Genomic DNA, 13,845 nt, shown 5'->3' on the forward strand with positions numbered 1-13,845 from the left:
TGATGCAAAACTACGCCAGCGGTCACTAAAAAGGCTCTGAGGAGGGCCCAAAGGGAGAATGTAATTTCTTTTATATCAAAAAAATGCACAAAAAAATTGTTTTCAACATAAGTAACAATAATCACGTCATGCCGCTTAACCTTTAGCCTCAGAGAATCCCCAACACCCCACCGGAAGAGAGTACCAAGGGCAGAAATCCACAGGGGAAAATGTAAATCTCCCGTCTACCTGCTCACACCCATCTTCACTCCTCCGACAAACTGCAGTCACTTTTCTTTACACCAACATTTGACACAGTCTTGTAACATTAAACAATGAGATTCTTTATCCATGTTTATTTTTTCATGACTTATCAAGAATTTAAATTGAATGTATGTTTTGTTTTTAAGAAATGCCTTGTCCTTTGCTTTGTTTTAAATTGAAGCCTTCTCTCACCACTCTTATTCAACACAGCACTCGAAGTCCTAGCTGAAGCAATCAGGCAAGATAAGAAAATAAACAGGGATCCAGATCACAAAGAAATAAAACTGTTGTGATGAGATGATATGATCTTATATATTGAAAATTTCAAAGACTCAACTAAAAAACTGTTGGCTTTAATGAATGAAATCAGTAGTTACAGGATATAAAATAATTATACACAAATCAGTTGCATTACTATATACTAACAATTAAGCATCTGAAAAATAAGGAAAACCATCCCATTACAAATTGCATCAAAAACAATAAAAGAATTGGGATAAATTTAAGCAATGAAGTGAACGACTTGTACAATGAAAATGGTAAGATTCTGTTGAAGGAAATCAAAGGAGCACAAGCAAATGGCAAGACATCCCATGTTCATGGACTAGAAGAGGTAATATGAAAATGTTCATGCTACTCAAAACTGTCTATAGATTCAATGAAATCCCTATCAAAATTCCGCTGGCATTTTTCATAGGAATAGAAAAAGAAACTAAAATTTGTATAGAACCACAAAAGCCAAAGCAGTCATGAGAAAGAACAAAACTGGTGGCCTCACACTTCCTAATTTCAAACTATACTACAAAGCTATAGTAATTAAAACAAGATGATACTGGCATAAAAATATACAATGGAACAGAATAGGAGTCCAGAACTAAACCTCCACATATACAGTCAACTAATATTTGATAAAGGAGCCAAGAACACTTCAGTGGGAAAAGATAGTCTGTTCAACAACGGTGCTGGGAAAACTGGATAAGCCCACGCAGGAAGGTGAGACTGGGGCCCTCTCTTACACCACTCGCAAAAAATTGTTTTGAAATGGATCAAAGATTTAAACATAAGATCTGATACCACAAAACTCTTAGAAACAAACAAGGAGAAGCTCCACAAAACTGGTTTTGGCAATAATTTTTTTGGATACACCAAAGGCACAATAAACAAAAGAAAAAAATGAACAAGTAGGACTACGTCAAACTTCAAAGCCTTTATACTGCAAAAGAAACACCTAACAAAATAAAAAGGTAACCCATGGAATGGGAGAATATTTGCAAACTATGTGTCAGATAAATGGTTAATATCCAAAATTTATAACGAGCTCAGATAGTTCAGTAACAAAACAAAAATCTGATTAAAAAACAGGCAGAACTAAATAGACATTTTTCCAAAGAAGACATCCAAATGGTCAATGAGTACAAGAAAAGAGGCTTGGTATCACTAATCATTAGGGAAATTAATCAAAACAAGGAGGTATTACCTCACACCTGTAAAAATGACTGTCAGGAAAACAAGCATTGGCAAGGAAGTGGAGAAAATGGAACCTTTATGTACTGTGATGATGACCCGGCCCAGCTACTTTGGAGAACAGTATGCAGGTTCCTCAAAAAATTAAAAATGGAATTATCATATAATCCAGCAATCCTACTTCTGAGTATATATATCCAAAGGAAATGAAACAGTGTATCAGACAGGTATGTGCACTCCCAGGTTTACTGTAGCATTGTTCACAACAGCCAAGTTATGGGAAAACCTAAGTATCCATCAAGAAATGACAGGATAAAGATTTTGAACACACACACACACATATATATACACATACGGTGGAATATTACTCAGCTATGAGAAAGAAGGAAATCCTGCAAGTTGTGACAACATGGATGGACATTATGCTAGTGAGATAAGTCAGAAAAAGGTAAATATTATATGATATCCCTTATACGTGGAATCTAAACAAAAAGGAACTTGAAAAAAGGGGGCAGAATGATGGTTACAAAGCCTAGGAGGTGGGGCACAATAGATGTTGTTTAAGGTTACATACTTGCAACTAAGAGATTAAGTCCTGCAGATCTAACACACAGTACAGGGATTACAGACAACAAAATTGTATTATAAACATCAAACTTGCTAAGAGATTGCATCTTAATTGTTCCCACCACTGGAAGAAATAATTCTGTGACATGAAAAAGGTGTTAGCTGGCACAACAGCAATCATATCGCGATATGTAGCGTATTGTTGTACACCTTAAACTTACATGTCATATGTCAATTATATCTCAATAAAGAAATAATTGAAGCCTTAAATGGTACAGTAACCATTCATACGTGTGTCCTTAGGCATAGTTACTTTAGACAATATTTTTAATATTCTAATTTCTTTTAAGTTCTAATTGCTTCATAAATCAAGGCTTAACACTTTTCAAAGACATATGCTCCTCAATGTTTGGGACAAAGAAACATTTCAATGACTTTTGCAGAGCTTCCCTCAAGTGTCCAACTCTCTCCTACCCGGAAAAACAGAGAGTGTATATAGTCAGAGGGAGGGAATGAGGCCTTTCCGTCTTTCAAGCTCCTCTCCTGCCACCCAACAGAAAAAAACAATCAACAAACTGCCATGGGCGTCAGGGAAACCTGCAAACGCCCCGACTGTACTTTTTGTTAAATCTGCTTATTTTCTTCCTCCTCCCTTATGCCTTTTTCTTTCTCTAATATTCCTGTGATTTCTTTTCAGTGCATACCAATGGTAAAACTATACTTGACAGTTTTGTCATTACACAACAGCCACTGGTTCTCTCTCCTTCATAAATTCTCAGATACAAAGTAAGGTCCCAGATTGGATCAATTTCCTGTAAGACCCTTTAGCTGACAGCAAGGGGCGACCTGCCTCAGATCCCCTCACAGCAATGACACAGGGTTTCTCTTTGGTATAATTTCTTAGATGCCAAGTAAGATATTCCCTCTGGCCAAAAGATGTTCCTCATGAGTTACATTCACAAGGTCTTCCCCCAGTGTGAGTTCTCTGATGCTGCCTCAGGTAGTCTACTTGGCAAAAGGCTTCCCCACATCTCCACGCACATGGTTTCTCCCCAGCATGAATACCTCCAGACTGGGGGAGACAGGAAGCAAGCCTGAGGTCTGTCCACATTCACTATGTCCACTGGAGGTTTCCCTCAGTGTGACTCCTCACGTGCTGAGTTAGCAAAGAGTTGTCACAAAAGGCTCTCTGAATTCTTTTAACTTAAAAGGCATGTTCCCCAGGGTGGATCCTATTACGCCAGGAAACATGAAAGGATGCACAAAGGCCTTTCCACACTCCCTGCACTCAGGGCTTCTCCTGTGAGACCTCTCAAGTGATGAGTAAAAAAAAGCTGTCACGAAAGGTTTACCCACATGCTTCGCACCTGAAGAAACTTTCACTGGAGTGTAAAATACTGTTTTGGACAAAAACAGAGCTCTTACAAGAGACTTCCACATGTGCATTTGTAAATTCTCCCATGTGACTCTGCTAGAGCTACCTGAGCTCTGACGACGGCTGAAGGCCTTCCCACGAGACGCACTCACACAGTGTCAAGAGTGTAAAGCCTCATGTTGACTAAGGTCTGCCCTCTTGAGACTTTCTCACATTCACTGCAGTCACAGGGCTGCACTTCCGTCTGATCTGCTGATGCTGAACAACACAGCAACACTTGCTAAACCCTTCCCTGCATCCCTTCCACTTGTGCAGATTCCTCCCATACAGACCATGGAAGCTGTGCCTGGTCCCTGTGAGTTCTGGTCATGAAAGCGTCTCCGGGAGACTCACTCCTGCAAAACTCTTGAGCACAAATTACATCAGCCCCTATGCAACTGTGTCCAGAGTTCATCTTTCTAGGGAGAAGTTCCCTGTGGGAAACTATCCCTGGGCTCATGCGCACTTCAAGAATCTGATGGTCCTCATCATTCCCTGGTTCGCCCCAGCTGGGTATCCCTTGAGACTCTCTGAGTTCAGCTGACCTCGGAGCGAGGCTCCCTCCAACAAGGGCAGCTAAGGAGTGGAAGGCATTGCAGTGTCAGGTTGTGCTGTCTTGACCAATGGGAATCCAATACACAAGGGCCAGCTTAGAGAGGCCTTCCTACCCAGTGTGCCTGTGTGGCTCCTCTGCGAGGGGCCTAGCGTTGGTCAAGTCCAGAGCTGGCCAAGAAGTTCTTGTAGCCTTCCCTGCACATGAAGACCTTCTCTGATACATGGCATCTGCAGCTCTTCACAGACGAGGCCTGCCCCTTTGCCCTTCTGAAGAATTCTCTGCACTTCACTACCTCTGCATCCGGTCAAGGCTGACACTACCCCAGAAGTCTCTCTTCCGTTATTCACATGTTGGTATACGCGTGCTGCCCAGACAGTGTTCCTTGTAGCTCATCCAGCTGCAAAAATGTTTTTCAAGCCTGAATCACGTGTGTCACAGGGGTGGGCCTTTTGGGTGGAAGGCCCTGTCTTGGGAGCATCTGTGACCCTGCCCACAAGGTGTAGTGTAGCCTCATCCTCCAATCCATGCCAACAACCTGAAGGAAGATAAGTGTTGGTGAAGGGCATATTTAATTGGTGGCAAGTGGCATCCTGTAACAAATGTGTGTCTGATACAACCAGGAACTAGTCTATGGAGCTAGAGGCAGTGCTCGAGCCTTAGAGTTGGGATAAGGAAGGGCTGCTGTGCCCTGCAGGGTGGCCAAGGGGATGGGGTACAGGGGGGGCAACTGGGTCTCCAGCCCCCTCCTCTGCCACTCATCTGACAGCAAGGACTTGGTTCTTTGCGACAGGTGGGTGCTGTGCAAAAGGGGCTGTCCAGGGCCGGAAGAATCTGGCTGAAACCGAATACTTTGTCTTCAAGGGAAACTCAAGGGTATGTGCACAAGTCATGACATAGTAAATGAAAGCCAGTGCTGTGGAGACCGCAGACAGCGCCCACAAAGGGACAGACACGGTGCGGAGCCCAGAAGGGCGCCTCAGGTCAGAGGAGAGATGACAGTGAGCAAAGCACCAAAAAACGGGAGGGAGTGGCATGAGGTCACTGGTGTGGGCGCCACGGCACAGCACACCTGGAAGACTGCTGGGATGACGTGAAGCCAGCGCTGGTGTCTCCGCTCCACAGCTTCCACTCACCAGGGCCAGGCATCTGGCTCTTCCCTGGGGCTGCAGCTGGGTCTACCTTCTCAGGTACCCTGAGCTCCCCTCTGGCTCCATTTGGGTAACTGCATGGGGCCTGGAAACCTCCAGTCCTGAGGGGAAAAAAGAGCTGGTGAGTGGACAGCAGTGAGCCTCTCCACAGAAAAGGAAATTATTGATTTAAAAAAAGAGTCTTGGAAAAGCATCTTGCAGGAACAGCTTGTTGTTCTTTACAAGGAGTGACCACCTCAGTGCCAGCAACTCCTGGAACCGTAAGCCCCACAAGAAATACCAACTTAGAGGAGGGGGAAGAAATCTGGGCCCAGAGAGGCCAAGGATTTGGAGTCACCCAGCCAAGGGGTGGCCAGGCCATCTGGGGTCTGCTGGGCAGGCTGCACGACTCCTGACCATATCCTTGCTCTCCAAGGTCTGGGACAGTAGAAGTCGGGGCTGCTCTGGCACAGGAGGTGTCCACTGCCGGCCCTGATACTCACACCACCTATCCCAGGAATCCAAGGAGCGGAACCACGATAGAACCGTAAGACAGAGAGCTGCTCCTTGGGAATAAAGGGAGAAACAAAATCCAGCCCCGGAAAGTGGCTATCATAAATGCCGTCTGGTATCCGGGTCCTTGTTAAGTCCCTCCAGCTGAGTGTGGGCTGGACCTAAAAGCTCTTTTCAAATGGCAAAAATGATGAGCTGTCACTTCTGAAAATAGGTTACAAAAACACCCGCTTCTTAGATGCTGGCTCTTGCTCACGCTTGTGGACACCGGCTGCCGTGTTATGACCTCCTTACAGAGGAAAAAAACCATGTGGCAAGAGACTCAGGGAGGGCTCCGGCCAGCAGCTGGACAGAGACCGACAGTGTTCCAACAGCCTCCTGCTCGTGCGTGACCCTGAAGGGAGATTCCCCTCCAGCCGAGCCTTCAGTTGAGACAGCGGCCTACACAGCCTGACAAGGTCACGAAGACCTTCAGCTAGCCGTATCCACGCCAGGTGTGCCTGATTCTTGACCGACAGAACCGTGTTTGTCTTTTCAACTCACTAAGCTTTGGGGTAATTTGCCACGTACCAATGGATACCGACGACAGAGGCTTACCTAGCGAGGACACAAGCGCAAAGTTCTCCAGCATCACATCGTGGTACAGGCTTCTCTGCGCCTCCTCAAGGAGCTCCCACTCCGCCCGGGAAAAGTACACGAACACATCCTCGAAGGTCACACAGCCCTGTCATAAAGCGGACAGCTGGGCCCAAAGTCAGCGCCTCTCCCCAGGTCGTGCTGCTCCCACAGCCCCCAAATGAGGGCACACCAGGCCTTGGTGCCACTAGTGCCCGCTCTCCTGCCCCTGTGATCAGTATGCGCAGCCCAGAGCAGAACCAGGAGCACGGGCAGGTATTACAGGAGCTGCGTGTCTGACACGAAGGGCACCAGACGCTCTCCTGCCGGCCGGTTCTCCCGGTGCCCTTGAGACCGTGCTTCCCAGACACGACCAAACTGGGCTCAGCCTTCTCCCATAAACTGCCAGGACTCAGGCCTTAAAGTCCTCGGCGTGCATTCTCCTTGGTCTCCCGGCCTCCCCGCCAGTTCCCACTCTGTAGCCAGAGGGACCCCTACTGAATGAGGTCTGTATCAAGTCACCTCTGTCCTCTGCTCCAAACTTTCATTTGAGAAACCCACTCTCTAGGGCTACCATTCCAGGCCCGAATTCTGCCCCCTGTTGTGTTTCCATAAAAAGCAATTTAGCCCCTGGTCACTCCCAACTCGGTCTCACCTCCCAGTATCTGTACATACCTGTTCCCGTGACTGGGACACCCTTGTGACGTTATTTCCCTGGTTGCCAGTAACGCGAACACAGCCACATAATACCTGACCTGGGCCCGGGGCCCTGGGCCAGCAGGGACTCCCTCCTCGGACCCCGTGACCCAGAACCAAGGAAAGGAGGGGGAGAATCCCAGCACACCCGCAGCTGTTTGGAGGGGAGGCGCGGTGGCCATGCAGGCGTTGCCCTAGGGGACCCTCCACTCACCTGCGCTGGATTCATCAGTGCCACCGTCCCCGCGGGGCCGCGGGAGTGGCGGCGGCCCGGAGAGGAGGGCGAGCAGGGCAGGGCGGGCCCGCAGGCGCTCCTCGGCGGGGTCACCTCCGCGGCGTGTCGCACTCCGAGCCTTGCTACAAAATGATGTAAAATGCTCACAAGGCCCCGGTGCCGCCCTCGGGGGCGCGGCGACGGAGATCGGGTGCAGAGGCCCCCGAGAACGCGAGGTCCCAGGGGCGCCTGGTGAACACGAGGCGCGAGGGCGCCTGCCCCACGGTCGCAGGCAGTCTCCGGGGGATGGAGCCCGTGCCCGGGGGTCACGGTTCCTCCGGGGCGCAGGGGTGCTCCCGCCCCGCCACTCGCCCCCTCAGCTCGCCCAGGGAGAAGCGCCCCGTAGCGCTCCAGTCCACGTGGCCGTAATCCAACCAGCAACTGCTCACGGAAGGATGTTCTCATGAGGCGAGGCCGGAAGTCCCGCCCCGACGTAGCAGGAAACGCCCTTCTGCTGGGACGTCATTGGCCCACGCTCGAGGCTGAAGCTCGAAGCAGCTCCTTCTGGGTAATGTAGTTTGTGCTCTGCCTGTGCCCACGGGCGTGCGTCATTTCCCTTCTCCCAGGCAACGGTCTAGTGGCGCTGCTGGAACCGGTTGGGAAGTGACATCCCAGGTTTCCTACCACTGGGGCGGGGCTTCGCTTCCTCCTAAATAAAAGACTCCAAATTTCTGTGGGCTTGAGGACGATGCTCCGCCCGCAGAAATCAACCGTCTACAGCGCCTGGGAAGCTGTTAGAACTGTAGGCCCTGTGGTTCCCTTGGACCTAGTGAATCAGAAACTATGCAAATGGCTCAGCGCTGTGTGCTTTTAAGAATCCCTTTGCTGCTCACTCGTTTAAGAACCATAGCTATATTGTGATTAAAATGGGGAATACTAACTTCCTCATGGGAATTTACTTAAAAAGTGCCTATTACATAGTGTCCCATAAATATTAAAGTTATCGTCACAACGCTTTCACGTACAATGCTGTGGGAGGCGAAGTCTACGATAACTCTCTGCAGGATCCTTGGCATTATTCATCTGCAAGTTCAGGGAGAGAAAATTCCGGGGCGAAATACCTCTAAAAGCTGAAATCAGTCAAAGGGAGAATTAAAGTTCAAAACTCATTTATTGCTTACAAACTGCAGTCTGGTGCCTTTTCTCTCTTTACTGCTCCAGCAGAAAACCGGCCCTCCCCCTCACCTCTCAGGTACAGACAGATAAGCTCTCCAGGCCCAGGTATTATCCATTGATATGGAGATGAGCTTCTCTCTAGCCTTGAGGATATGCAAATGCCCTAAAGCCATACTTCTTTCCACCTCTGAACACCTATTGATATGCAGATGTACTAAAGCCAGGCGAGATATTCTGGAAATATTACAATTTTACCCACATTATCAAAGACTCCTTGAATCAGAAAATAGCCTCAAAATTATTAAGAAGTTGTACACAAACATTTATGGTGTTGGGTCCGTGTAATCGATCTCCAAATAACCGGGAGACGCGTGGATGCAAAAGCAAGAGCGTTTACTGGGTAGCCAGTATGCTGGGGTCTCGCACGCGCAGGTGGAGACCCCAAAGTACAAGTTTATTCATTTTTATACTAGAGTGGGCCGTGCGCAGAGCGGGTGTGACCTGGTTCTCACAAAACGAAGTCCAGAAAAAAAAAAATGGAGTAGCTTATGCCCAGACTCTTTAGTCAGGACTCTTTCTTCTTCATTCCCCCCTTGAGTTTTGTTCTATTTCAAATCTTTGAAGTAACGGAATAGGGTCTTCCTTATTCGAGATCTAAGGACCATGAGCTGGATGGTGGAGATCCGTTTCTGTACAAATTTGAGGAGGGCATTGATAAGGCAGGGGCCACATGTAAGAGCCAGTATCAGAAGTAAGAGGGGGCCTGCTACTGCTGATAATAAAGTTGTTAGCCAAGGGGACCAACTGAAAAGGCTTTCATACCAGTTTTGGGTGGCTGCTCTATTTCTCTGCCAGTTTTTAATTCTAGTTTTTAGTTCAGTCAAAGAATTTTGAGTAACACCTGAGTGGTTGGTATAGAAGCAACACTGTCCTCCTAAGGCCACACGCAGTCCTCCTTGTTGCAAGAGCAGTAAGTCAAGTCCTCTCTATTTTGTAGTACAACCTCTGCTAGGGAGGACAAAGACTCTTCTAGCCGGGCTAGAGTAAGATCTACTGTTTGGAAATCGTGGTCCATAGCATCACTGAGGGCTTTGTAATTTTTATCTTGGAGGACTAGAGATGCTATGCCTGTACCAGCATCAGCCAGACCGGCCCCCAAAATGGCAGAGACTACTATGGTGGAAATAATTTCTCATTTTTGCCTGCTTAGACTCCTTTGACTTAGGGAATAGCTATCAATTATTTCTTCTTCACCGTGCACTACTACCCGGGGTATGAGTTGCACGAGAATGCAGACATTATCATGAGTTCTAAGGGTGTCAGCATGGATACAAGCAGTTATTCCTGTTTTACAGGCCCACCAAGTGTTGGGAGGGTCTACTAGGTATGATTGGATCTCGGAATTAACATTTGGGGTCCGGCTACATAAGTGAGGGTAAGGAGACAGTCGGTTGGTGGCAACACAAAGTCCTTGCCCTGTGAGGGCCTGTAGGGTAACTCTAGGAGCACGCTCAGAGTTCCCTTGGGACCACCGGCATTTGGAGGAGTCAGTCTCAGTAGAGAAACTGGCTACTAGAGCACTGCCATCATAGAAAGGGGGTCTAGAGTCCGGGCAAAGCCAGCAGGATCGGGTTACTTCTGGTTTGGAGATATTTAATACCTGACAAGTGGCCTTTACTAGGCGGAAGAGACGGGGTCCGGTTAGGGACGGGGAGAACGTTAAGTGGTGTAGCTTTGAATCTGACCTTGGATCTGTCCCAGGTGAAGGGTAGGCAGGTCCTGCAGTAGATTTCTGAAGTTCCTCCGGGAGTGGAGGAGGAGGCACTGCGTTCGGTCCCCCAGTGACTGGTGGTTTATTCAAGAGTGGGGCCTCCCGGAGCATAATTGTAAAAGGGGCTCCGGGTCTGCTCCCTCTGCATGAAAGCGAAGGCCCCACATCCTCCCTGATTTCCACTCTTCCCACTTAGTTTTTCCTATGGAGGTGAAGTGAATGCGGATCAGGTTACAGTCTGGGTCACTCCAGCAGGCAGGCCCCTTAGATTGGCTAACTTGTATCCAATCACCTTGTACAGAGGGTTTTGGATCTATCTTTCCCATAGACTCACAGCCCCAGATGGCACAGAAGAGGTGTTCTGGACCCCCACATTTAGCCTGCTGAGACTGACCGGCTATGTCCGGAACAGGCATAGAAATTGTGTCGACGTGTCAGGTCTCGGTACCCTGGGGTCCTACACCCTATTCCTTGGGTTGGGCGTGGATACTTGGGGTCCCCTCTTAAGCCTCAGTTTGTCCCAAACAACTTACAGACACCGAAGTACAGATCGGGGAACCATGACTTAGGCTGTCCTCCTTGTTCTCTGGAGTTGACAATGTCTCCAGTCTCGGACTTGATGATGATCCACTCAAGTCTCCTTGGGAAGTGGGGACTTCGGCCACTGCTGCCACCATTAGTTCCAGGGTTAAAGCCTGGAGAACTAGAAGCGGCCACATGTCGGGTAATTTTTACTCTCAGAGAGTCAATTGGATGGGCACGAATTGTCCATGTAGACTCTTGATCTCTAGGAGCGGCCTTGACCTGAGTGTGATGGATCCACGCTGCTATCCCATCAACTTTGATCGCCATGGGAGTTGCTAGGATGACTGTGTGAGGTCCTTTCCAATGTGGCTCTAAGGTTTCTTTTTGACGCCTTTTGATCAGCACCAGGTCTCCAGGTTGGAAATTGTGGGGCTCCGGGGGAGGCTTGTAGTTCACCGCCTGTAAGTTCTGATGTAAGGCTTCTTGGACCTGAAACAAAGCTTGTAGGGAGGAAAGAAAGTTTTTATCTTTTTGCTCAGCTAACAGATCAGCTCGCAAGTTGGGAAGAATCAGGGGAGGCCTGCCAAATAGAATTTCAAATGGGGTCATGCCTAGTCTATACGGAGTGTTCCTGACTTTGAACAGAACAAAGAGGAGAGTCACCCAGTCACCACCAGTTTCTATGGTTAATTTGGTTAAAGTCTCCTTAATGGTTCGATTCATCCTTTCTACTTGACCTAAGCTTTGGAGATGATATGCACAGTGTAGCTTCCAATTAGTCCCCAATATATGGCTCAGCCCTTGTGTTACCTGAGAGACGAAAGCTGGTCCGTTGTCAGACCCAATAAAAGCAAGAAGACCGTACCTTGGAATAATGTCTTCCAGGAATTTCTTGGCAACTACTACAGCAGTTTCTCTTTTGATTGGAAAGGCTTCTACCCATCTGGAAAAGGTGTCTACAAATACTAGCAAATACTTGTAACCATATTTTCCTGGTTTGACCTTGGTAAAGTCTACTTCCCAGTAGGCTCCAGGTCTTGTACCTCTTTCTCGGACCCCCTTTTCGGTTGTTCCTCCCTTTGCGTTGACCAACTGGCAAACTTTACACCGAGAGACTACCTGATTGACTAATGATCGGAGGCCACGGACCCGGAGATGGGAGCTCCGGAGTAGTTCTGTCATTTTATTCTCTCCCAGGTGTGTGACCTGATGAATGTGTGAGACTAGTTGGGCAGCTAGGAGGGAGGGCAGAATGTAGTTCCCTCTTGGGTCCCGATACCATTGTTCATCTTTATGAGCATAATGTGGTCCCCGCTTCTGGATCTCAGACAGGTCTTTCTGAGTGGGATCTGATGCTCTGATGCTTTGCAGGAGCAGAAAGCTGCAGCTCTACCAGGTACGCAATCATGAGGGTGAACAACCAATACTCTATGCTGGCCACAGGTTTTTGGATACTGTGTTTTTGCGCCCTATCATGTCTACAAAATATCCATGTCTCCTGCTCTTGCTGAAAAGAGGAAGGCAATTACACTTCAGATGAAATGCAACACATTTGTCCAGCATAAAGGCAGCAAGCTCATAATAGCTATCATTTTTGAGTTAGGGCTTTCACAATGATCTCAACCACCTTTAAGGATAAGAGGTGAATCAGTGATGCGGTGAAATTGTCAGTATTAGTTAAAGCCACTCCATCACAGAGAGCTGGGTTGACTGATACAGAAGAATTTGTCATGTGATATGTCTTAGCCTACTGATGATCCAGGCTTAAGGCAAGGAGTATTTTCAATATGCTAAAAGAGCATGTCAGTGATCTTACACATACACAAATGTTTGCTGCAAGTCTTGGGTGGGCCTAATACTTCAGAAGGCATCATAATTTCCACGTGTTGGTCAGCTGTAGGGCAGCAAGTGCCAGCACTGAAGGCGCTGGAGCTTTCAAGGGAGAGCTGCATCGGTTACATGTGGATGAGAAATGTTCGCCAGAACAAGTATTTCATGTCAATGAAATCAAATTGTTCTGGAAGCACATGCTAGAGTGTACATTTATTCATCAAGACTTCAAGACAATGCCAGGATTCCAGGCACTCAAAGCCTGTAACTCTTTTTGAAGGGCTCCAATTCAAGCTTCTTAGCACCAGGTAACTCTATAGAGCACTCAAGAACGTGAACAAGCATGTGCTCCCCATTTATGACTGCCAGGACAGGCCTGAAGGACATTACCATCATCTGAGGGCTGGTTTTGAACTCTTTTATTCTGTAGGCAAGAGAATACTGTAGGCAAAACAACACCTCATTCAAGATTCTGATCTTAGAGAATGCTCCAGGGCATCCCCAGCACACTGGTGACATGCATCTTGATGTAAAGGTTGTGTATCTGCCACCAACACGACTGTACCCATTCAACCAATGGACCTACACACAGCAGCTACATTCAAAGCATATTATTTACACAAAAGCTGCTGCAGGCAGTTGAAGCACTGAATCTGGGCAAACGATCTGAGAGTTTTGGAAAGGTTGCAAACTCTAAATGCTGCCCGGACCATCAATGAATGATGCATGGGAAGACACACAAAGCATGAATGTCAGCTGGAAGGTTTGAAGATATGTGAACACATTCAAAATATTTAGCAAAGTCTGCTATTGATGAAATAGTAACAAGATATTAATGCTTGAGATACAGAACTGGATATTGATGAAGAGGATATTGATAACGTTGTTGGCATTGGGGCTGAAGAACTTTCCAACAAGGAGTTAACTGGAGAAACAAAGCATTTGAGGCAAAGGAATAAGATGTTATACCTAAGGAACCAAGAAAGTTCACAGCAAAGAAACTGGCAGAGGCATTTGCAACTATGAGCACTGGTGTACAAATGCTAGAAATAAACATCAATTACGAGAAATTTGCAGGAGTTGATGGGCAGACACAGGATGCTCCTGCTTGTTACAAATATATAATGAAACAAA

At 47.3% G+C, this 13,845-nt stretch overlaps 1 protein-coding gene across 2 annotated transcripts; it reads right to left on the reverse strand.

Annotated features, from left to right (window-relative positions):
* Positions 1-580: 580 nt before the first annotated feature.
* LOC118973812 (uncharacterized) lies at positions 581-7,889 on the reverse strand. Of its 2 annotated transcripts, none has more exons than XR_005063323.2 (4): positions 7,410-7,889; positions 6,482-6,608; positions 5,314-5,493; positions 581-4,779 (listed from the first exon to the last, which is right to left on the reverse strand). XR_005063323.2 is itself a non-coding variant. In XM_037025904.2 (4 exons), the coding sequence occupies exons 1-3, from the start codon at positions 7,872-7,874 to the stop codon at positions 5,420-5,422; spliced, it is 666 nt and encodes a 221-aa protein (XP_036881799.1). In that variant the 5' UTR covers positions 7,875-7,889; the 3' UTR covers positions 581-4,779; positions 5,378-5,419. The 2 variants fall into 2 exon arrangements, 1 of the variants encoding a protein (XP_036881799.1); XM_037025904.2 differs by having other exon boundaries at positions 5,378-5,493.
* Between the last annotated feature and the right edge of the window lie 5,956 nt (positions 7,890-13,845).

The sequence above is a fragment of the Manis javanica genome, chromosome 17 (genome assembly GCF_040802235.1).
Source record: "Manis javanica isolate MJ-LG chromosome 17, MJ_LKY, whole genome shotgun sequence".
Taxonomy (NCBI): Eukaryota; Metazoa; Chordata; class Mammalia; order Pholidota; family Manidae; genus Manis; species Manis javanica.

Excerpts from the sequence above, each read along its gene's own strand:
- LOC118973812 (XM_037025904.2), bottom strand. The coding sequence starts at position 7,874 with ATGAGAACATCCTTCCGTGAGCAGTTGCTGGTTGGATTACGGCCACGT. Across the intron at positions 6,609-7,409 it reads CACTGATGAATCCAGCGCAG|GGCTGTGTGACCTTCGAGGA; the intron begins GTGAGTGGAGGG and ends GCTTTATGACAG. Across the intron at positions 5,494-6,481 it reads TGCGCTTGTGTCCTCGCTAG|GACTGGAGGTTTCCAGGCCC; the intron begins GTAAGCCTCTGT and ends TTTTCCCCTCAG.